Genomic DNA, 24,669 nt, shown 5'->3' with positions numbered 1-24,669 from the left:
GACATTCCCCCGAGGCAAGTAGGGTGAAGTGCCTTGCCCAAGGACACAACGTCATTTTTCATGGCCGACTCCCTATTATTAGAAAGCTTTATTATGGAAGCAAACCAGTGACAATGTCTTAAAATTTTAAAGGCTTGAATACTTAATATAGAAATGTAAACATCACCGAATTTGTTGTTTTTTAATTCACCTATGAATTTTAAAGTGAAAAAAAAATCTGATCCAAAAATTCTGGTTTGGACATTCTGGTTCAGAAATTCTGGCTGCTCAAATTTGAAGGGTGAAATTCATATCCCAAAGTAACTGAACTCCCTCCAAACATGCAGGTCAGTGTAGCTGAACTCCCTCTGCAGCCACACCATCCTGAGCCTTGGAGGAAATCATTCCCTCTTCTCGAGTGGAAAGCAGGACGGCCGAGTGGTCAGTCACCTACAGACCAGCCCAGGAGAGCTGCCAGGCAGCTGGTCAGTCACCTACAGACCAGCCCAGGAGAGCTGCCAGCCAGCTGGACACAGAGCCTGTGTGTGTGTGTTTTGCAAGGTAGAACTTCCTGTGACCTGTCTGCCAGTTCAGAACCTAGAGAGCCATTTCCTCCATGGCTGATAAAACAACCAGAATTACGAAGATTTCAACCTCACCGTGTCTCCCACTCTGCCTCTCACCGTGTCTCCCACTCTGCCTCTCACCGTGTCTCACACTCTGCCTCTCACCGTGTCTCACACTCTGCCTCTCACCTTGTCTCCCACTCTGCCTCTCACCGTGTCTCCCACTCTGCCTCTCACCGTGTCTCACACTCTGCCTCTCACCGTGTCTCACACTCTGCCTCTCACCGTGTCTCCCACTCTGCCTCTCACCGTGTCTCACACGGACACAAAATGAGTCAACAACAAAAGCATTTGAATGTGAAAGAGAACTTTAAGAACTTTAATCTACAATACTCCAGCTGAATAGACCGATCATAAAAATTAAAATAAAATCAAAAAACAAGCAAGTACTTCTCTGAGCCTATTGTACTGTTAAAGGACAACAAAAAAACGACTTTACCAAAACAACGCTCTGTGAAAAGCTACAAGTGGTCACAACAGTTCTGGCAGCTTGTTGAGGGACCAGGTGCCCAGAGGGGGCCGATGAAACAGCATCCAAAACAACACCAACATAAAACGCACGACTCCAGTGACCAGATCATGAGCGGTCAGGGCGGAGCTTCGTCCAGTCTGCAGGTCACAGAGCCGGCAGGATGCAGGAGGACGAGGGGGGGGCGCGCACGGTCTGCTTCTTTGGAGCGGCCTGGTAGGGACTGTGCGGAGTCTATCTGTACTGGTAGTTCATGGAAGGGTCGCCCCCCCGGCCGTAGCCTGCAGGGCTGTGGTAGGGCGCTGAGGGGGCCGTGTAGCCCTGGCTTCCACCAGCAGGGGAGCTGTAGTTGGGCTGGCTGCCGTAACCTGCACACACAGAGGGCCAGACAACAACAGAGCATCAGGAAGCATCAGTCCTGGCTCACTGTACCACCACCATTACAGCAGGAACTAGAGCTGAGGCATCACTCCCACTAGGGTACAAGAGAAGCACACCTGAGATGGGGGAGTTATTAGTCTATGGAGGGGGGCAAGTCCAGAGACAGATGGAGTGTGTAAAGAGGGCGAGTGTCTATAGAGAGCGGGCCTCACCTTCGTAACTGTAGTCCTGCCCACCTCCGGCCCCGCCCGTCACCTGGCTGGGGTAGGCGGTGGAGTAGGGGTACCCCCCCGCGCCGGCCTGGCTCTGGGTGAAACTCTTCTTCCCTGGCCCGTAGCCGTACGGGTTGTAGGGGCTCTGGCCGGGGGCAGGGGCAGCCTGGTAGCCCCCGGCCGGCCCAGGGCTCACCCCGGGGACGCTGGCGAAGGGCGCTTTGGCTCCCTGGTGCATGGGGGGCTTCTTGGCGGGGGGTTTGGGGGCGGAGGGGGGCGTGGCGTAGCCCCCGTCGTTCTGGTAGTATGAGCCGTAGGAGGCGGGAGAAGGACCGGCAGGGCTGGTGGAGGCTCCTCCCCCTGGGCCCGAGGCCCCGCCCCCTCCGTTGTTGTAGTAGTCTAGGAGAGAGCAGCAGGAGTCAGCTACAAGGCATCTACAGCCAGACGTCATCCACAGCCGGACGACATCCACAGCCGGACGACATCCACAGCCGGACGTCATCCACAGCCGGACGACATCCACAGCCGGACGACATCCACAGCCGGACGACATCCACAGCCGGACGACATCCACAGCCGGACGACATCCACAGCCGGACGTCATCCACAGCCGGACGACATCCACAGCCGGACGACATCCACAGCCGGACGTCATCCACAGCCGGACGACATCCACAGCCGGACGACATCCACAGCCGGACGACATCCACAGCCGGACGACATCCACAGCCGGACGACATCCACAGCCGGACGACATCCACAGCCGGACGACATCCACAGCCGGACGTCATCCACAGCCGGACGACATCCACAGCCGGACGACATCCACAGCCGGACGTCATCCACAGCCGGACGACATCCACAGCCGGACGACATCCACAGCCGGACGACATCCACAGCCGGACGACATCCACAGCCGGACGACATCCACAGCCGGACGACATCCACAGCCGGACGTCATCCACAGCCGGACGTCATCCACAGCCGGACGTCATCCACAGCCGGACGTCATCCACAGCCGGACTCCTCGGTTAATAACCAGCTCATGATGCAGAAATTTCCACTTAAATTACATTTAGTGTTTTCGGAGGATAACCTTTATTTCTTTAGTGTAAAAAAATAATGAAAATGTTTCCTTCACAATCATACTCATGGTATCATCATAGAGGCAACATATCTGACTGCTATCTAACTAGCTACCATAGAAACAGGATCCAGCGTCATATCATGTTGTGCCCATTATACAAACGTAATAACAAGAATTTCATGGCAAATATTTCAGTCAACAAAAAAGATTCAGTCAAGCTAAACAAGTTCAGCAAGAACCAGGAGCAGAACAGTTGTTGAAACACTGATTGGAAGTGGTTTGATTTAAAACACGTCATCACAGCCTTACAAGAAAATCAGAGTCAGAGAGCAGCTTGCAGATGAGTTGGGGGGAGGAGAGAGGGGCGGGGGTGTGTCACCCCAGCAAGCAGCTGTACACCTGTCCATCCACAACAGACAACTTCTCCATTCAGGTGCCACAAGGCGGCATTGTAACAGGAAGTGGGTGGGCGGGGCATAGGCAGATCAAGGTGTCCGTGTGTTCCTGGTAGGCAGGTAGGAGGAGGCCCAAGGGGCAGGTGTCTCTGGGGGGCTACAGGTGAGAGGGCAGCAGGAAGGAAAGGGGGGTAGGGGGGCTCCAGGGGGGCGCAGCAAGACAGCAGTTTGTGTTGCAGGAAGGAACACTACTGCACTGTGTCCTCTTTCTCTAGTGTTTTTAAGCTTGGGGAGGGGGGGGGGGGCGATCGGGACGATCTATGTCGCAAATTCGTGGTAGCAGTCTGAGACAAAGTCACCTACAGAGTGAAACAGAGCAGAGAAGGAAAATATACAATTAGATTTCTCTCCTTTTTTTGGTATAGCCTTTTGTGTTGGCACTTTTCATAGATTCCATTTGTCAAATTGTGTTGTTTAAAAACGGCATTCTTTCTGCAGATTGGACTTTTAGATTTCTCTGCTCCTGTCCACTCTGGGTGGGTCTGTCCTCAGGGAAGGTGTGGAGACGGGGGGGGGGGTTGGACGAGGTCAAAGGTTAAAAGGTCACAGATCAAGCCCTGTGGCTTAAAGCAGAGAAATGTAAAATCATCAAAAACCTGAAGTATCAAGAGCCCTCAGCGGGTTGCCAAGGTAACCTAGGTCGTCCAGACTGGATCAGTATATTCACACAGACGTAAACGCCTGTGCAGGATAAATATGTCTTCTCTTGTTATACCATCACAGCGTGATCTGAGGAGCTACCCAGAGTTTTACAGGGTACACTCTGTAAAGTTCTGAGCAGGTTTAGAAGTTTACACTGTAAAGTTCTGACCAGGTTAACAGAGATCACACTGTAAAGTTCTGACCAGGTTTAGAAGTTTACACTGTAAGGTTCTGACAAGGTTTACACTGTAAGGTTCTGTGAGAATGCTGCACCCTGGAAACACATAGCTAGAAAGGAGCACTCACTGTATCCAGAGCTGCCGTTGTTCCCAAAACCAAAAGTACCAAAGCCACCTGTGGGTTGAGAGTGAGCGATCAGGACCCACACCCGTGTACATCACGCTTTCAACAAGCGCTGATATTAGTGACATGGTTCTGCTGAAAACTCAGGTGGCAGTTGTTTTTACTGGTTGTAATGTGGATGGATGTAGTCAATAAATACACCTACTAAAATACAAATTAAATTAATATTTAGTAATCAAATAAAGATCAAAGCTGGCCTCTTACCTTGACCGTAGCCTCCACCATTGTTGAAGCCCCTGCCCCGGCCCCGCCCCCGGCCCCGCCCCCGGCCTCGAGGGCTGGTTGCAGGCTCTCCCGGAGGAGCCCCAACTGGGCTGAAGCCGGACTGCTGGGACACGTGAATACACGCACACGTGAATACACGCACACGTGAATACACACACGTGAATACACGCACACGTGAATACACGCACACGTGAATACACACACGTGAATACACACACACGTGAATACACACACACGTGAATCCACACACACGTGAATCCACACACACGTGAATACACACACACGTGAATCCACACACACGTGAATCCACACACACGTGAATCCACACACACGTGAATCCACACACGTGAATACGCACACGTGAATACACACACGTGAATACACACACACACACGTGAATACACACACACACGTGAATACACACACACACGTGAATACACACACACGTGAATACACACACGTGAATACACACACACGTGAATACACACACGTGAATACACACACGTGAATACACACACGTGAATACACACACACACACGTGAATACACACACACGTGAATACACACACGAGAACACACACACGTGAACACACACACGTGAACACACACACGTGAATACACACACGTGAATACACACACGTGAATACACACACGTGAATACACACACGTGAATACACACACGTGAATACACACACACGTGAATACACACAAAGACGACAGGAAAACTAACTAGAGAAGACAGGAGGACGAACTAGAGAAAAAGACAATTAGACCAACTAGAAAGGAAGACAGGAGGCTGGAGGACTAACTACAGAAAAAGACAGGAGGCTGGAGGACTAACTAGAGAGGAAGACAGGAGGACTAAATAGAGAAGAAGACAGGAGGCTGAAAGACTAACTAAAGAGGAAGACAGCAGGCCTAACTACAGAGGAAGACAGGAGGCTGGAGGACTAACTAGAGAAGAAGACAGGAGGCCTAACTAGAGAAGAAGACAGGAGGACTAACTAGAGAAGAAGACAGGAGGCCTAACTAGAGAGGAAGACAGGAGGCCTAACTAGAGAGGAAGACAGGAGGCCTAACTAGAGAAGAAGACAGGAGGACTAACTAGAGAAGAAGACAGGAGGCCTAACTAGAGTGGAAGACAGGAGGACTAACTAGAGAAGAAGACAGGAGGACTAACTAGAGAAGAAGACAGGAGGCCTAACTAGAGTGGAAGACAGGAGGCTGGAGGACTAACCATGGGAGGTCCCTTCTTCTTCTTGGCTGCCTCGACCACGGCGCCCTCTGGGAAGAGGCTCTCCAGTGCAGCCAGGGCAGCGTATGCCTTGGCCACCTTCTTATTGGACCCTGTACCTTGGAACTTCTGCTCATCCACCTCCACCTGGATCACAGACATACACACACACTTAGAAAATCACACCCACACCTCCACCTGATCACAACCACACAGGCTCAGACACACCACACACACACACACACACACCTCCATGACGAAGCGTTTGTCGTGGCTGCCTCCAGTCTCTGAGATGAGCTCGTACTTCAGGCCACGCCTCTTTTCGTTCAGCTCCATCACCGGGTTCTTCCCATGCTTGGTCAGGATGGGGCCCTGGCGCGCGCTCTGCAGGGTCATACACAGGGGTGGGGTTAGACAGGGGCAGGGTGAGACAGGGGCAGGATCTGAGCCGTGTGTGTGTGTTTACCTCAGCGGTGTCGGTAGGTTCTGTTTTGGCGGGTGCTGTGGCAGGGGGGACCTCCGTCTCCGGGGTGGGCGGGGCACAAGGCTTCACTTCCTCCACCGCCGGCTCCACTTCCTCCTTCACCGGCTCTGACGTCTTTAACTCCACCCCTGTGGGCAGACCCATGTCCTGCAGCACCTGGGATTGGACCACACCGACAATTGGCAGGTTAGATACACTAGTAAGCCAATTGGAAATCACACCCACAATGCAAAATCAATAACTTTATGGATGGTAGGAGCAGTCTCCAGAATATTGTGGAATTTATAGTTGTGATTGTTTAAGGTCCGTTTTAACAATTGATGACTGCTGATTGATGACCATAATGTACATATTTCTAGTGATGCACTTATGTTTCGCCCTGTAATTACAATGTGCACTACATTACTTTGGATGTAAACACTTCTTAATAAATACAAATGGACCATTGATAATGTTCTGTGTTTAGTTGCTGCTACTAATAATAAGTGTATATAATACATAAACATGTTTTAAGGTTACTATGGTTTTACGGTGCAGTCCCAAGTGACATTGCTTGTAAAAGGGCTCAACAAATCAATTAGACTTCATCATATGACTGCTGGTAGTTCCACTGCGTAACCAGGGGCCCTGTGAGTAGTTCCACTCCGTAACCAGGGGCCCTGTGAGTAGTTCCACTCCGTAACCAGGGGCCCTGTGAGTAGTTCCACTCCGTAACCAGGGGCCCTGTGAGCTGTGTTGGGGTGAAGCTCACCTTGACGGCTACGTGCAGCTTGGCGGTGCGCTTGGAGGGCCCAGAGGCCTCGAAGGGCTTGCCGTCCACCTCCACCGCCATGGTGAACACCGGCACATGCACCGGCCCTGTCTGGGAGACCAGCCGGTACTGCAGGCCCGGCTTCAACTGGTTCAGACGCATCAGAGCGTTCATGGTCTGGGGGGGGTCGGCCTTCTCATCTGGGGCTGGAGGGAGGGGGGGGGAGAGGTGAGAGGGGGGAGAGGTGAGGGGGGGGAGGGGAGGGGGGGGAGAGGTGAGGGGGGGAGAGGTGAGGGGGGAGGGGGGAGAGGTGAGATGGCGTGGGGGAGGAGAGGTGAGATGGGAGGGGGGGGGGGGAGAGGTGAGATGGAGGGGGGGGGGGGAGAGGTGAGATGGAGGGGGGGAGGAGAGGTGAGAGGGGAGGGGGGGAGGAGGACAGAGGTGAGGGAGGCAGATGGAGACGAGACAGGTGGGAAGAGGAGAGAGGGTGAGAGTACGAAGAGGAGGAGAGAAGAAGAGAGCGTTTTAACCTCCTGGTCTTTTCTGTCCCCTGAGTGGGTCTCTGATGAAGAATCACCTACATTTACCACTTTTAGGGCACATTACAAATAAAATGTATTATAATGTATTATTACATTTCTTCTGCAGCTTCTTCTTCTTCTTATTTGGACTCTTGTCGTCGCCTCCTTCCTCCTCCTCTATGGGCCTCTTCATGGGAGGGGCGTAGGTGGTGCTGGGAGGGATTTGGACTGAAACACACAACCCCAACATGAGTGGTTCCACGCCTACTTCAGCTTGACGTTTATTAGGCATCAGGGCTGGGACCAGGGCTGGGACCAGGGCAGGGACCAGGGCTGGGAGACCAGGGCTGGGCCCAGGGCTGGGACCAGGGCTGGGAGACCAGGGCTGGGACCAGGGCTGGGACCAGGGCTGGGAGACCAGGGCTGGGAGACCAGGGCTGGGACCAGGGCTGGGAGACCAGGGCTGGGAGACCAGGGCTGGGACCAGGGCTGGGAGACCAGGGCTGGGAGACCAGGGCTGGGAGACCAGGGCTGGGAGACCAGGGCTGGGAGACCAGGGCTGGGAGACCAGGGCTGGGAGACCAGGGCTGGGAGACCAGGGCTGGGAGACCAGGGCTGGGAGACCAGGGCTGGGACCAGGGCTGGGACCAGGGCAGGGCCCAGGGCTGGGACCAGGGCTGGGAGACCAGGGCTGGGAGACCAGGGCTGGGACCAGGGCTGGGACCAGGGCTCGCAACTAACTTTTTCCCTCACTGTCCCAGTACCGTTCCGAAGTGCCAAATTAACCCTCCCAAACTGAACTTGACCTGTCCCAAAATGTAAATTCTTGTGTTTTTGCATTTGACATTCTGACATGGGTCTAGGTTATTTGCATCACTATTTAAGTAATCCATACAGCTCAAATCAATGTCAGAATTTCTATGTGACTACATACACAATAGAACACACATGTATGTATTTCTTGTTTCATGGAGGGGCTAACCATGGAGGCAGCTTCACCGCTACGCATATTTGCGACGTTACGCTGTGAGACCTGCATTTGAACAATCACATATGTGCGACGCTACTCCTTAACGGGTTAAATAGCATTCACAAAAAAAGTGTTTCTACTGCTGTTTTGTTATAAAAACGATCTATAAGCCGCTTCAAAATATAAACCGCACCACCACAAGAACAATTTTAAAATCGGGTAATAAACCGCGGTTTTATTTCCGAAAAATACGGTAGTCTGTGTTGAACTGTCCCAGACATCTAGTCTGTGTTGAACTGTCCCACACATCTAGTCTGTGTTGAACTGTCCCAGACATCTAGTCTGTGCTGAACTGTCCCAGACATCTAGTCTGTGTTGAACTGTCCCAGACATCTAGTCTGTGCTGAACTGTCCCAGACATCTAGTCTGTGTTGAACTGTCCCAGACATCTAGTCTGTGTTGAACTGTCCCAGACATCTAGTCTGTGTTGAACTGTCCCAGACATCTAGTCTGTGTTGAACTGTCCCAGACATCTAGTCTGTGTTGAACTGTCCCAGACATCTAGTCTGTGTTGAACTGTCCCAGACATCTTTTTCATCGTCCCCGGGACGACGGGACAACGTTAATTTCGAGCCCTGGCTGGGACTAGGGCCCAGATATCAGGGCTGGGCCTACCTGTGTAATCGATGGGAGCTTCTCCGCGAGGCTTGCGGGGCATCTTGGAGGGAAGGGGGTCCATGCCCAGCACCTTGTGCAGCTGTCCGAATGCAGACAGCCTCAAGGCATGCTGGGAAACGGAAGACAGACAGTTTAGGTTTGACACAAACACACGTACAACAGGGGGGTCTTCTGGGTAGTTATGTGTAGCATCCTCCACTCTCTCTCTCACACACACACACACACACACACCTGTGCGCTCTGTGTGATGTCCTCTCTGTGTTGGGTGTCCAGGTGTGCGATGGCGTCAGTCAGCTCCTTCTCACAGGGGTCGCAGATTCCAGAACCGTCTGGCAAAGGACACCACAGAAGAAGAGAAATGAAAGAACCGCCACAGGAACACGCAGACAGAAACACTTCATATGGTCTAGATGGAAAACAGGTGGAAATCCAAACTACAACTAGTCCAGATTAGATCCAGTCCATATTAGAAGAAAGAACCCATCTAGAATGAGACCAGTTCTGAGCAGGACATGATTAATAATATTGATGATAATAACATTGATTTTAGCAGACTTTTATTTCAAAGCAACATGTAGTAGTTGTAGAGGGGGGGGTTTAAACCTGCGACCTCACCGAGCTGTAGCCAGCAACTCACCTGCCATGAGGATCCCAGAAGCAAGACATTCTAGAACTCTCCTCAGAGCTTCTCCTGCTCCCATTGGTCGATTCCCTGTTCCAATGGCCTTCTCACACAGCAGCTCCAACGGCTGATAGGACAGAAAGTGATGATGTCATAAGAGGAAATTGCCCTGCCTAGTAAGACTATCATTATGTAACCGAGGCAGAGAGGAAAAGGGAAATAGGCAGCAGGAGAAGGGGAGAGAGGTGAGAGGGGGTGAGGTGAGAGGGGGTGAGGTAGAGGCTGAAGGAGAAGAGAGGTGAGAGGGGGTGAGGTAGAGGCTGAAGGAGAAGAGAGGTGAGATAGAGGCTGAAGGGGGAGAGCCTCACCCAGCCTCTGAGCGGGGCCCAGGTGGGGACACGGGAGCAGAGATCTCTGAGGATGCGGATGACGATGACGCAGGAACGCAGCCCATTGGCCCTCGCCTGCAGACACACGTAGAGGGGGCGTGGTCAGGGAGAACACACACTCTCTCTCTCCCTCCCTCTCTCTCACACACACACACACACACACACACACACATAGAAACTACTATACACCAAAAAGCCACACAGACTCACTACTGGCTTGCCTGTCATTAAGTTGACTTGGGCAGCAGAACTGGGCATGAGAGAATATTGGATGTCTGATAGAGCTGGACAAGGATTCTGGTGGAGGACGGTAATGATTACACTGGAGACGTCATCTATAGAAGCAGAGCAGGATATGATGGGTGTACTTCCTAGTGGTGGAGATCACCATTTTCAAATTCTAGGTTGCGGAATCTCCCATTCCAGAATCTCCTTTTAAAGAATCAGATATGTCCACAAGAGTACATTTTCTTATTTTGGCAATGAATTAGGCCATTATTATTAATATACCAAATTCATTATGTAAATTTTGGGAACTTTTTGATAAAGATCTAGCGTCCACCTAGCTAGCTTTAAAGTTGAACTAAACTCCAAATCCTCTTTTCAAACCCCTGTGGGGAACTCTCACTGGCTTAATTCATCCATCCTGGTCCTGATTCCAACTAACCTTAGCAAGTGTGTTATTTGAATTTATTTGGTGGTAAATCCCATCTCTTTTTGCTCCTAGAGGTCAAAAACGTAAAGTCCGTTTTTGAGGTTATCACAGGAGGGGTCATGTGTGATACTGACGTATTGCAGGTTGTGTAGGATAACTGGCTGTGTATCATGTATCACTGATACTATCACACTGAGTTATTTATATATTGTTGGTAGGTAGACCTGTGAACGCACTGTATATAGAGTTAGTCACACGTCACTGCTTCCAGTGACCAATCAGAGAGCAGCAGCGTCTGGAGGGTGTTGGGGCGGGGTTAGAAGCAGATATAATGACACTGCAACGACACCCGTTAGTGTCATGACGCTGCAGTGTGATCATGACACTGCAGTGCTGCAGTGTATCATGACACTGCAGCGCTGCAGTGTATCATGACAAAGGTTTCCTGTGAAACACTTTCTGTTTTAAACACTAAAGAACATCAAACAGAATGGACTAGGTGAGACTTCTAGACAGCCGAGAGAAAAAACAAAACATGTAGAATCAGGGTTTTTTTATCACAGAAACTGGGCCAGAGAAAAACAATCAATGTTAAATATATATATATATTAAACAACAATAACGAAAGTAGCAGCATTAACAAAATAAACAAACATAAAAACTACGGTTTCTGAAGACAAATAAATACAAGATGCAAACCTGGAACCACTTAGCGTGGCGGAGAGACCCCAGTGCAGTCAGGCATTTCTGCCTGTCCAGAACATCCGGCGGGTCGCTGCCTGAGAGCGTTTCTATTGGACGAGGTGGGATAGGAAGACAAGGTACGGTTTGACCAAGGGGGGTTCTGTCTCAGGGCCAGGGGAACCTGGCCAGGGGAACAGCCTTCCCCTACCACAGGCTAGGGGGAGGGGGGCCCTCCTCAGGAGATACCCTGCTACCTTCTGGTTATACATCTCCTTTATAACTTGTCTTCTGGTTATACACCTTCTCCTTTATAACCTGTCTTCACCTTTATAATAACCTGCTGCCTTATGTTCAGACTCAATACCTTAACCCCTGTCCATCTCTCTCCTGGTCTCCCTCCCTCCTGCTCTCTCCTGGTCTCCCTACCTCTCCCTGCCTACTGCTCTCTCCTGGTCTACCTCCCTCTCCCTGCCTACTGCTCTCTCCTGGTCTCCCTCCCTCTCCCTGCCTACTGCTCTCTCCTGGTCTACCTCCCTCTCCCTGCCTACTGCTCTCTCTCTCTCCCTGCCTACTGCTCTCTCCTGGTCTCCCTCTCTCCCTGCCTACTGCTCTCTCCTGGTCTCCCTCTCTCCCTGCCTACTCCTCTCTCCTGGTCTCCCTCTCCCTCCCTGCCTACTGCTCTCTCCTGGTCTCCCTCTCCCTGCCTACTGCTCTCTCCTGGTCTCCCTCTCCCTGCCTACTGCTCTCTCCTGGTCTCCCTCCCTGCTCTCTCCTGGTCTCCCTGCCTACTGCTCTCTCCTGGTCTCAATGCCTACTGCTCTCTCCTAGTCTCCCTCCCTGCAGCTCTCTCCTGGTCTCATTGCCTACTGCTCTCTCCTGGTCTCCCTGCCTGCAGCTCTCTCCTGGTCTCCCTCTCCCTCCCTGCAGCTCTCCCTGCCTACTGCTCTCTCCTGGTCTCCCTGCCTGCAGCTCTCTCCTGGTCTCCCTCTCCCTCCCTGCAGCTCTCCCTGCCTACTGCTCTCTCCTGGTCTCCCTGCCTACTGCTCTCTCCTGGTCTCCGTAGCAGGCAGCCTAGAGCTGCCTTAGGGAGGAGACGCCCCTCCCCCGCCTGCTCTCTGGGTGCCGTGACCCCTCCGTGACCCCTTCAGAGACAGACAGCAGCCAGTTGGTCAAAGGTCCAGCATCCCTAAAATTGACAAACTAGAAGGCTTGACAGAGAGAATAAGAATTGGAACCACAGGGAGCAGGAATCATATGCACAGAAATAAGAAACTGGTCCACACTGCAGCAAAACTGATGGCCTGCAACTCCCAAGTGGGGCTCTCGGTGGGGTCGGGGGGTGCAGACAAGGCTGGGGGTCCGGGCCTGAATCTGCCTATCCTGCAGGGTATGGTGTTGACTCTCTACCTAACTTTCTCTCCCCCTCTCTCTCTCTCCCTTGTAGAGGCCACTTCCTGTCAGCTCATCCAGCGCCGCCCCCCACGCCTCCTCCTGATGACATTGCCAGCCTCTGTGGCGAGCGCGGTAACTGTAGCGACAGTGGTCAGCGTGGCCCCCTTGGTTTTGACTGTGTCTGGGTGAACGTGACATTCAGCCATGCAGAGTCAAACTACCCCGGCGTTGTCTGTAGCCCCACGCCTCCACGCTCAGGAACTGCATGGTCGGGGGCCCCTCGGCGGAGCCCGCACACCAATCAAATGCACCTCACACCTCGCTACTCATTTTTGCTGCAATGCGAACCGTTCATCAGAGGTATATCAACACATGCAAACAAAGTGGTCTTTGTTTTGTTTATTTTTTTGTTTTGTTTTTTTAAATTCTCAGTAAGCCTTCGTGTAGTTGTTGTCTTGACTCCGTAGGGGAAGAGCAAGCCTGGTCACGCTAACTAGCTTTCCTATACTGTATATTGGGCCATCAAAAATGCACTTCACATTACATGGAACTATGAGAGTCTAGGAAGCTATAAACATAGCATCTTTCAGTTACATGACAGCTCCTTCATGGTTATGTCCCCTAGCTCCATTGAAGGCCCAATAAACAATATCTGTCTAGCCTGGCCCCGTCTGCCTGCCTGTCATGTGGCCTGCCTGCCTGTGGGGGGCGCTAGCGAGCCCTCGCCCCCGTGCGGACCCCTACCTCCGGCGGCAGCCTTCTCGGCGTCCTCGCGGACCAGGGGAGAGGTCATGTGGATGGTCAGGCTCAGAGGAGGCTCCTTGCTACTCTTGATTATAATGGTGGCATCTCGCACCGACTGGGTCACCACGTACTTGTCCTCGGTGATTGCCTATCAGGAGAGAGATGAGGTCAGTGCCAGCATATCAGGAGAGAGACGGGGTCAGTGCCAGCCTATCAGGAGAGACAGGGTCAGCCTATCAGGAGAGACAGGGTCAGTGCCAGCCTACCAGGAGAGAGGGTGAAGGTACCTTGAGCTGCACGGCCAGGTTGAGGGCCACCTTGTTGAGCAGGCCGGCGGTGGGCTTGTCCTTACACAGTAGCACCAGCTCCAGGTCCAGGTCTCCCTTCAGGAGCAGGCCCTTGGCCACCAGTCCCACCCTCATCACCCCCCGCAGGGAACGGGTCACGTGCTCCTGGGCCCTGGGCTCGCTGGAGTCACACACACACACAGGGATACACACACACACACACACACAGGTTGGTAGTTATAATCACTACATTTCACATCTGGTTAGTCATTAAAACGTCCTCATGTCCCCCCTGTCCCCCATCCTGACTCCCCCTCCTCACCTTTCCCCCTCCGTTCCATCAGGATCTGGCTTCACCGCCACCTTCTCTTGCTCATCCAGCCAATCAGAGACTGCCTTGAGGGCACGCTCAGTGTGGGACACCATGTTCTGCACAGCCTCCAGCTCCTGCTGTGTGGGGTAGACGGCCGAGTGTTTGGCCATCACGTGCCGGTCGTCATTCATGAAGATCCGCACAGCGCGGTGACGGAGGGGAGGCGGCTGGGGACACGACACACCCGTTACCATCACACCCGTTACCATCACACCCGTTACCATCACACCCGTTACCATCACACCCGTTACCATCACACCCGTTACCATCAACCTTCACACAACCTTCAATTACACGTTTTAGTGGAGACAGACAATCATGTCTTCCATATTCCCAGTTTAGAACACTACAAGGCCTCAGGTTTACTAAGATGTTGCGTTACCATGGTGAGGTGGTGCAGCCGGGCAGATGCTGTCAGGCCAGGTGTTCTGTGTAGGAGCAGACAGTTGGGTTACTCCTTCCTGTTCCTGTAGAGGGAGACAACAGCAGGATCCAGGGTTACCACCTGCCTTTAGTATATCTCAGTGGTAGAACATGGGGATGGGTATATCTCAGTGGTAGAACATGGGGATGGGTATATCTCAGTGGTAGAACATGGGGATGGGTATAGCTCAGTGGTAGAGCATGGGGATGGGTATAGCTCAGTGGTAGAGCATGGGGATGGGTATAGCTCAGTGGTAGAACATGGGGATGGGTAGAGCTCAGTGGTAGAACATGGGGATGGGTAGAGCTCAGTGGTAGAACATGGGGCTGGGTATAGCTCAGTGGTAGAGCATGGAGATGGGTATAGCTCAGTGGTAGAACATGGGGCTGGGTATAGCTCGGTGGTAGAGCATGGGGATGGGTATAGCTCAGTGGTAGAACATGGGGATGGGTATAGCTCAGTGGTAGAACATGGGGCTGGGTATAGCTCAGTGGTAGAACATGGGGATGGGTATAGCTCAGTGGTAGAACATGGGGATGGGTATAGCTCAGTGGTACAGCATTGGGGATGGGTATAGCTCAGTGGTAGAGCATGGAGATGGGTATAGCTCAGTGGTAGAACATGGGGCTGGGTATAGCTCAGTGGTAGAGCATGGGGATGGGTATAGCTCAGTGGTAGAACATGGGGCTGGGTATAGCTCAGTGGTAGAACATGGGGATGGGTATAGCTCAGTGGTACAGCATTGGGGATGGGTATAGCTCAGTGGTAGAGCATGGAGATGGGTATAGCTCAGTGGTAGAACATGGGGCTGGGTATAGCTCAGTGGTAGAGCATGGGGATGGGTATAGCTCAGTGGTAGAGCATGGAGATGGGTATAGCTCAGTGGTAGAACATGGGGCTGGGTATAGCTCAGTGGTAGAACATGGGGATGGGTATAGCTCAGTGGTACAGCATTGGGGATGGGTATAGCTCAAGGAAAAAATTAAAAAACAATCCTGGTGACCTGGTGTGAGATGGGGGGGGTCAGTCTTTACAAAGCTGGTTAGAGGTAAGCGGGGAGGAGTGCTAAAAACAGGGGTGCTTAGAAAGTAGGAATAAAGTAGGTTAGTACTTAGTATGGGAGCAACCGTTATGGCGGACGACGCAGAAACCACAAATAGAAAACGTTTTGGTTTGGTTTTGATTATAAAGCAGGGTACCTCTGGCCCAGAGCACCACAAAACACATCGATATTTACCAGCAGCCACATAAACCCAGCTCGGAAAAAATAAACCCCGTCTGGAGAGAACTCTGGATACACGTTTTTCTCAATGCAAAATCTGGTCCAAAGGCCAAATTGATCAGGTCCACTGATCGTGTGAGTGTACGCTAGGGTATATTCAACCAAAGAACGAGAATTCAAAAAACAGCACATCACATCCGCTACAGCGTCATTTAACAACGTAGTTGGTTGTTAACCTCATACCTGACAACAATAGTAGTCAACTTATCCACAGGTTGTTCGCCCGCTGACTAACTACTGGCTGTTTATTCGCCATCTAGTTAGCGGTACCCCCGTTAGCCTATACATGGTAAAAGTTAGGTATCGTTAGCAGGCACGCCATTTTCCGAAGCCATTTCAACTGGACCAAGGTTACAATCTCGACACAGGGATGCTGGCCACATCAATCCTTCTCACCGCCATTTTACTGCCTGAATTCAGACGCGCCAGGCAGTGACACATTCTGGAAAACGCTCCTATTTGAGAAAAACCACAATACGTTTTTTTCTGTTATCGAGTTTGCTAGTTAACTAAACTGTTGCTAATGCTCTGGTTGAAATACCCAGAGCATTAAGACCGATCCTCCCCATTTCTGCATGTTCACGTTCCACTGCAATTGTATTACATAGTAGCAAAAGTAACAACTATACGTGAATTAGCTCATTATTATTACTACTACAATTAATATTCAACTCAATAAAAACTCAATATTAGGACACAAAGCCTACCGATAATACGTATTCTAACAGACAAACGTTACGCCGTTAGCAACTTAGTTATTGATAGGTGGTGGTAGCTAGCAGTTGCAGCCAGCTCGGTGTGGTTGCTAGCTAGAGCTAATTGGATGTTGGCTAAACAAAGGCCGGGAAATGTTGGATTGTCGGAACATATTTCTACTCAATATATCATAAGTAGTATCGCCGATGTCTGGTAGCTAAATCTTGCATACATTTTTCATATCATTTTCTCGAAAATACACACAACATTCGTTAAATGAAGCCAGAAAACATACAATGTTAGAATTCTACGTCCTTACCTGTAGCGACGTGTTTGCCGCTAGCTGTGCTAGGGTAGCTAGGTTGCTACGCTTGGGACTGGGCGCATGAAGCCGCACGCCCCCTGCAAAACAGCGAAGCTAATTGGCTGATGCAGGCATGTGGTAACAAAGCTGCCACCAATCTTGTGAATACTAGCCTTAACTACAATTCTCAACGCCAGATGTCACTGTAGCTTTACAAAACTAGACCTGGTCAGCGGGCGAGCTTGTAGAGCAAGCTAGTCACCTATTTTAAGTGTTGTAAGTGAAGTATGAGGATAACGGAACGGCACCGCACATTTGGAGTTACCAGATGTCACTGTGTAGCTTTATAGCTTGTAATTTAACAGGTAATACATTGTAGACACATCACCTTGGTAAGGTCACTTGCCTTGTTGTCACCAGATATCATACCTGACCAGGGGTGTAGGTGTGCATCCTCTAATATAGAATTACCTGATTTTATGCCGTTTTTACGTGGTGGTTAAGACGTGGAAGGCAACTCTATTGCAACTCTATCTCCTGTCTGGCCCCTCAATGGTGGAATCAACTCCCCACCTCCATCAGAGACACTGACTGTCTCCCCACCTTCAAGAAAAGGCTCAAGACGCACTTGTTCCGGGAGTACAACGGTACTTAGGAATGTTTGGCTGGACCTGATGTTAGTTTCCTCCAGGATCACAATGACTCTTATTGAGAGACTTGTTGCTCTTGTTGGTTAGCTGTAACTGACTTAAAATGATTGTTCTCGCTGTGTAATATATTATTGTTGCTGGCTTTTTCCACAGGTACACTCTTGCACTTTTGAGGTTCATGCTGTTTAATTGTAACTTGTCTAACTACATGCTCTTATGGTTCTTCCCTTTGGTAATTATTTGGTTTTCACAATGTATGCTTCATGTTTGGTTACCCACAATGTTTGGGGCTATCTCGTTGTTATTTTCAGTGAGCTATGCACTTTTGTAAAGCTCTCTCTTGGAATTCGCTTTGGATAAAAGAGTCTGCTAAATGCATAAATGTAATTGTAAATATTGTATATCCGTGAGAGAAAATGTGTGTGTAGACCTACTGTCCTGACACAGGTGTACCTGACATGGTCTGAAACAGCCCTTCTGAGAAGGTTCGATCAGTGGTGGCTGTCGAGAGGGGTGGAGCTACAAGCTGTCCACTTCAAACAGGCCTAGTTGTCTTCAAATTACAGCCCAGAATAAGAAAAGTTAACCAAGCAACTCAACCTTTATTGGAATATTCCTATAGGATCAAATGTTATTTACATTTAGATTTACATTTAAATGTATTTCTGCTCATCTAACACCATGTTATTAACACTTCATAACATGATATGTTAGTAAAACAGTTTAGTTCCATAGCTTAGGCATCACAACACAAATTGCTTCATGTCCCCAGACAATTGGGGAAAATAGAGACATTATATACACAGACACATTCTTCCTTCAAGTCTTTTACATCTTAAATCTTCTATTGGAGCACAGCCTGTTCCCTTTGGCTAGGCAGCACATAGCATCTTAACTGTGACTTCATGTTGGAGGTGTGTCTGATCGAATACAGTTCTGCATTTTCACTTCACATGCATATCATCATTTCCAAAACACTGAAAGTAACACATCTATGAAATTAGATTTTTGTCATAGGCATAAACAGTTTATATCACATATTTGGGTTTCCAGATTTCTGGCATACTGACAGCATTTAGTCTGATGGCCTGTTGATGGTGTTGATGGCCTGTTGACTCCCTCACTTCTTCTCTGAGTTGTGGAAGGAGCTGATGTCCCAGCGTTGCAGGGTGCTCCTCCTGAGGGTGCTCCTCCTGAGGGCGTTGCCGTGGCGGCCGATGATGCAGTAGATCTTCCGGAGGACGGCTCGGCGCAGCAGGATGTAGACCCAGGGGTCGAGGATCTGGTTCCAGGTCGCCAGCCGCACCCCCGTCAACAGAAGCCTGTGGTAGTAGCCCTTCTGCTCGTCGTCAAGGACACGGCCGTAGGAGCTTGTCACAGACATCAGTCCAAAGATCTGAGGAGGAGAGGATGAGGAGAGTAGGAGGAGAGGAGGAGGAAGAGATGAGGAGGAGAGGTGAAGGAGGAGGAGAGGAGGAGGAGGGAGAGGAGGAGGCCCACGAGTCAGGAGACGTTGGGTGAAAACAGTTCTAAAACAAAGATTCACTCAAATCAATTTTGGAAATCACAAACAGTCACTCATACAGCAATAGCTAGAGGATGATTGTGATCTGTCAGAGAGGCTATATTGTATGTCATATTGATAGTTTATACAACTTGTTCAAATTGTTGAGGTCCTCTTTCTTGGTACAACTTTTTTCATTAATCTTGTGTTGCTTTTGGTCAACTTGAGAGTCTTTTACAACTTATGTTTGTATTACATAGTTTATTCTTACTTATTAATTATTACAGTCATGCAGTCGATACAAATCTGTTTTTTATGTCTGAAAGTCCACATTCCTCAGAGCTCCACAGAATTATAATTTATTACTAATTTAATACTATGTATTATACTAAACAAAGTGATGATGTGTCTGACAATGTGGGATATTTCCACTCCGCTCCATGTAGGGCTTACATGAATCAGGCCGACCTTAGATGACGTTACTTTCCCTGCCTGATTAGAACTGGATTAGGAAACAACACGGGAGGAACTGTACGCTACTCAAATGCTCTTAGCACAGGTCGCAGGTCCATCGCGGATACATTATTATCATGACATGATACATTCTCATAGCTGTAACTTCATGTCTGACTGAGACACATCGACCTAATACCCACAAGTCGTATTTAACTTGAAATTTTGTAAATCCTGTGTGTACTAGGAAACTTAGTCTGGTTACTCATATTAGTCCCCTCAGTGTACAGTAAGAATCATTTGATGCTTGTGTTACGTCCCCAGTCCTGTCATGTGTTTTGTGTGTGCGTGTTTGCTTTGCTCTGTTTCCATTCTCTACATGTGGCGCCCTCTTTACCACTCATCAACCAACGACTCCTCCCTCCCGTTACCCGTTGTCCAGCTGGTTCTTGTTGTCCGTTATCCAATCCCGTCGTCCCTCAGCTGTATATCTATCACTGTTTGTCCTGTCAAAGGGGGCGGCCTTGTTGTCCTTTGGAGAGCTCCTTCTTGGTGTGTTTGGCTGTGCTGGCTGTGAAGGTTGTGGAAACCTGAGAGACCCGTTAGTTGATAACTGTTTTGTGTTGTACTGTAATTCACTGTTTGATAACCCTTTTTTTTGTTAACCTTATTTCTTTTGTCTTCCCAGGGAGGAGGGGAAGCTCCTTGTGTGTTAGGCAAGACGCCCTGGGCTTATGTCACCCGTAGGGTAACTTCCTTGTCTAAACACATCAGGTTAGAACTGGGCCGACCACCCCCTGTATTTTGGTTAGGGTGTTCTGCTCGAGCGCCAGTTAGTCAGGATTGTTTGGTTGGTAGTTGGGACAGGTAAGGGTGGGCTGTCTTTTGTTTTCTTTGCTTTGGTCCCGTCCAGCCCCTTCTCCCTACTATCGCCGTGGCTAATAAACGCCCTTATCTTGACGGTGACATTGTGTCTGTGCCCTTGCTTGCACCACGACTCTTTTTCTGACTGCTGGGGGCTCTTGAGCGGCGGGGTGTAGCTTCCCCTCCCTGACGGGAGTAGTGCGTAACACTTGGATATACAAAACAGACAATAGAGGGGGGTGCATTTCATGGCAGGGTCGTATTCCTTCTTGCTATGAAATTGACCCCACTCTACTTTCTGTTCTGTATATTCGCATATTTGGTCTGTTTTTAGGAGCAAGGGTTAGCTTTGCGCCAACCTAAGATTCTGTTGCTGTAACTGACAAGTTACTACGGGTCCCAAGAAATTCGAACCTAACTGTGATGTATTCAACCTAGATACAACTTTGTTGATAACAATAGTAGCTCATATAAATTAGGACTTATTTATAGGTTTTGATCATTTGTTATAGGTTTAGATACCTTATCATAGGTTTAGCTTATCTATTATAGGTTTAGAAAGTACAGTTTCCTGCAAGGAGGAGCAAGAACAACTAATTCCAATGTCCCTGTACCTGTGCTTGTTACAAAAGGCAAACAACAAACTTGAATCTCTCCCCCCGGGTCACCCAGCCCTCACCAGCAGGGGGCTCCAACAGATGCAGGAAGCCACCATGATGCCCACCAGCTGCACCACCATCTCTATGTCATGTGACTTGGCGGCGCTGCGAGGGCAGGCCTTCCTCCGCAGGCGGGCCCGCAGCAGCACCACCCCGCTGACCGTGTTGCAGGCCAGCGCCATCGCCAGGGAGCCCAGCGCCAGCCCGGAGAACAGCAGCACGAAGCCCAGGTCGGAGGCGTCTTCTGGGTCCAGCACCCTGATGAAGCACCACGTCCCGGGGTGCTGGGTGGCGTACGCCCCCAGGCCCAGCGAGGGCAGCAGAGCCACGCCCAGCGCCAGCAGCCACACCAGACCCAGCGCCAGTCTGGCGCGCGGCGTGGTGACGAGGGCGGCGTGGAGCAGGGGCCGGGCCACGCCCAGGCAGCGCTCCGCAGCCATAACGCAGCCCAGCAGCAGCGGGCACAGGCCGAAGAACACAAGGCTGCCCCCCAGGAACTGGCAGAAGGCGGGGTGGGACGGCAAGACTGGGGCGGAGTGCAGGATGAGGACCAGGGCCCCTGGGAGGGCGTGGCCGAGGAAGTCCGTGGTCACCAGGAAGCTGGCGAACAGCAGGAAGACGGCCTTGGAGCGCCGGCGTAGCCGGGCGTACGCCTTGGCCAGAATCGCCAAGGCGACGATGTTGGAGGCCATGCCCAGGGTCATGCTGAGCACGACCATCCAGGACCCTTCGGGGCTGGGCGTGGGCGTGGACGTGGAGGCGTTGCTGCGTTGCGCCGAGACTGAGGAGGTGGAAGAGTTCTGGTCCTGCATGGCCAGCATCGATGAAGTCAGGTGGCTGTGTTAGGGGGCAGGTACTGAGGAGGGGAGGGGAGAAGTAGAGATAAAGAGGGAGAGATGAAGAGGAGAAGATGTCTGGTTAAGGCTTCCGAACAAATGTAGGCGGTCCAGCACCAGTAATGGGGGTTAACAGTATACTGGGAAAGTCCCACCCACTTTAAATCTCCATCTCCTTTTAACTTGATCCACCACCCTGATGACTGGGAACACTGCAGTGCACATTCCAGCATATTCCTTAGAAGGTGTATCAATTAAAGACATCATCAAGCCTAAGGTAGTTGTAGGCTCTGGACAAAAGCCACACCTGCACACACTGACCTGTCTCCTACATGCTGCCTGCAGCTGTCATGAAGAACCACAGAAGAACCCTGTTCTGGATATAACACTTGTTAAATCCTTAAAGATTATGAGTGGAACCTATTAAAACAGATTTTAACTTAAACCCCCCTACCAGACCATCTGAGCAGAGAGTTCGAGAACGCCTTGCGAGCCCAACCTCGAGCACAGAGACACCTTTTGTTATTCCCGCCACTGCCGCAGCGACACAAGTCATTGCAAGGTGCGGCTGTAGGCTGCATGTTGCTGTAAACACAATTCATACCTCGTCGGGGTGTTTACTTGTATATTATTTATTTACAACTCACCTCCCTCACCTCTCCACACACACACACACACACACACATCTCTTATCAAACATGCTCACTGAAAGTAGTTAGCTTTCTATTGTTTTGCCAAAGATTTATAGTTTACGTTCGATTGGCTTTTTCAAAATTCGAAAATAAAAGGGTGTTTCAACAAACAGCCTTCTGAGTTTTAGAATCGAGAACACAGACTAGCTTAAATTGATTTGATTTGACACATTCACTTTACATATCAGAACCTAAATCAACGAGAATGTAATGATTAGAAATACTTAGAATATTTTAAAGTAGTTAAAGAACGAGTAGGCTAGGCTATGATATCAGAAATTAGCCAACTCAAAGTGTTGTATACAATTCCAATTAGAGAATGGATTATTTATCATATTTGCATAGTCAAATAACTCACATTCATTCGTAATTAATTTCTCACTTCCCGATTAACATGACATATAGGCCTATCACAATAATCCAGAAAATTACCTTTTGAGTCACAGAGTCCATTGAGACAAATATCTTTAAATCCTACTGGCCAGTGTCATGGCTTAGTAAAGTATTCCCTAAAAACAGGCTTATCCCTTAATGGAAGTAACTTGACAGGTGAAAGCGTCGCGGTTTCTGCATGTCGGAGTAGAAACAAACAAACACCTCAAGGACACTTACTTCAACTGTTCCGAGGTCTGAAACGTATACACGTGGACACGCGCCGAGGTCTCTGGGGGTTGAAGCTCTGGTGGTTCATTCGCGCGCACGGCGACATGAGTGAGAACTCTACATCCGTTTACCACAGAACAAATTCCCGTAGCATATGCTTTAACAGAATGACAGACACGACGCCGACAGATTCTGCATTATTATCATGATGCAGTTGAGTGCTAAAGTTCCACTGGTCACGTCAGTGCCGGCAACTGGGTGAGGATGTGTGAGATCAGTTGAACGGGTGAATTAAACCCGTTAAAAGTCGTCAATAGAAACGTTATGGCCCGTGGCCCACGTTATGGCCCATGTCTTGCAATAATTCCCCACCAAATAGCACAACAGTGTACCAAATCGAATTGTTGCCGTTTTTTGCCATTCCAAGCTATGGCCCCACAACATAATGAGTCAAAAAAACACTTGAATAGGAATGTGTTTCTGTTCATTGAATTACTATGCTTAGTCCCACAGTCCCGGTTTAAATTATGATGATCATGTTTCGTGCCTCGAGGCTACATTATTTATAGCCTACCTCTAGGCCTATTAGGTGGTCTTCGCACACATTTAATTATAGTAATAATAGCCTACTTTTGATTTATATATATATATATAAATATACTACATCTACTATGTAACTTAATTAACTCATTAGTACACAGGGCCGTTTATGAGGGCTAAGGATGTCCTGTCATTTGGACAAAATCAATAAATACAAAGACTGCATTGTTGCTAAATTACCTACCCAAGTGAGTAAGTGAGTTGTTGGTTCTCAGGACACAGGCATGGTTACTAAGGAGTCGTCATGTTCGGCTTTGGGGCTAGGCAGGTTCACGGGACTGACGTTATGAAGAAGAGGTAGGCTGGGTAGAGCCTCACTGTTAACAGGTCATTACCTAGCAGGCTATACTTTACTTTGGTTCCAGAAATATATATTATATATACTGAACCTGGAACCAGGAACCAGGAACCAGGACCAGGAACCAGGACCAGAGCTATCAGTCCAACACGGAGGACAGATTTAAGCTGCACTCAAGAAAATAATTCAGTTCAACATATTTGGATTGTGTGTCCAATGTTAACTTTTCCAATCTAATTAACTTCAAACTTAGACCAAACCATTCCAGATGTATGACACATTTGTTTTCATTGTTTGGTCAGTTGTCCCTGAAAGATAATACAAATTAAACTATGTTTTATGATGTGCGTGTGTGTGTGTAGCTTTACTGTTAGACATCTCCAGAAATTATTTGGAGCCACAACTTTCTTTCAAACAGTAAAATAAAAGATGAAGAAGAAATGCTGCGAGTTTTGAAATCAGGGACCGAGAGGAGTAAGGGATTAATTTTGAGAACTTTAAAGGTGAACTTGAGAGACAGAGTTAGGGTTACGGAAAAATAAACATTGTATTAAGTTGCTCTGCCAATCTTCTTCCCCTCTG

General features: G+C 49.6%; 2 protein-coding genes across 7 annotated transcripts; both read right to left on the bottom strand.

Annotated features, from left to right (window-relative positions):
• Positions 1-895: 895 nt before the first annotated feature.
• On the bottom strand, positions 896-16,983 carry ilf3b (interleukin enhancer binding factor 3b). Of its 6 annotated transcripts, none has more exons than XM_067231730.1 (19): positions 16,944-16,983; positions 14,605-14,689; positions 14,172-14,389; positions 13,850-14,030; positions 13,563-13,710; positions 11,442-11,533; positions 10,067-10,162; positions 9,714-9,825; positions 9,308-9,405; positions 9,074-9,185; positions 7,543-7,656; positions 6,908-7,113; positions 6,139-6,312; positions 5,922-6,056; positions 5,676-5,819; positions 4,419-4,542; positions 4,158-4,205; positions 1,668-2,066; positions 896-1,442 (listed from the first exon to the last, which is right to left on the bottom strand). In XM_067231730.1, exons 2-19 carry the CDS (start codon positions 14,605-14,607, stop codon positions 1,309-1,311), a joined length of 2,538 nt encoding a protein of 845 aa, XP_067087831.1. In that variant the 5' UTR covers positions 14,608-14,689; positions 16,944-16,983; the 3' UTR covers positions 896-1,308. The 6 variants fall into 6 exon arrangements, 5 of the variants coding, with proteins under 5 accessions (XP_067087831.1, XP_067087832.1, XP_067087833.1 ...); XM_067231731.1 differs by having other exon boundaries at positions 4,419-4,539; XR_010875592.1 differs by lacking the exon at positions 896-1,442 and adding an exon at positions 3,064-3,508 and having other exon boundaries at positions 1,997-2,066.
• Positions 16,984-18,180: 1,197 nt separating this feature from the next.
• On the bottom strand, positions 18,181-23,151 carry LOC136939225 (prostaglandin E2 receptor EP1 subtype-like). Its single transcript, XM_067232026.1, has 3 exons — positions 23,019-23,151; positions 21,079-21,914; positions 18,181-18,974 (listed from the first exon to the last, which is right to left on the bottom strand). The coding sequence occupies exons 2-3, from the start codon at positions 21,877-21,879 to the stop codon at positions 18,699-18,701; spliced, it is 1,077 nt and encodes a 358-aa protein (XP_067088127.1). The 5' UTR covers positions 21,880-21,914; positions 23,019-23,151; the 3' UTR covers positions 18,181-18,698.
• Between the last annotated feature and the right edge of the window lie 1,518 nt (positions 23,152-24,669).

The sequence above is a fragment of the Osmerus mordax genome, chromosome 3, assembly GCF_038355195.1.
Source record: "Osmerus mordax isolate fOsmMor3 chromosome 3, fOsmMor3.pri, whole genome shotgun sequence".
NCBI classification, from domain to species: domain Eukaryota; kingdom Metazoa; phylum Chordata; class Actinopteri; order Osmeriformes; family Osmeridae; genus Osmerus; species Osmerus mordax.
The sequence above is the reverse complement of the archived record's forward strand: the minus strand, read 5'-3'. Positions and strand labels throughout refer to the sequence as shown.

Excerpts from the sequence above, each read along its gene's own strand:
- ilf3b (XM_067231730.1), bottom strand. Across the intron at positions 2,067-4,157 it reads CAACGGCAGCTCTGGATACA|ACTACTACAACAACGGAGGG; the intron begins GTGAGTGCTCCT and ends GCTCTCTCCTAG. Across the intron at positions 1,443-1,667 it reads GCAGGACTACAGTTACGAAG|GTTACGGCAGCCAGCCCAAC; the intron begins GTGAGGCCCGCT and ends CTGTGTGTGCAG.
- LOC136939225 (XM_067232026.1), bottom strand. The coding sequence starts at position 21,879 with ATGCTGGCCATGCAGGACCAGAACTCTTCCACCTCCTCAGTCTCGGCG. Across the intron at positions 18,975-21,078 it reads TCTGTTGGAGCCCCCTGCTG|ATCTTTGGACTGATGTCTGT; the intron begins GTGAGGGCTGGG and ends TCTCCTCCTCAG.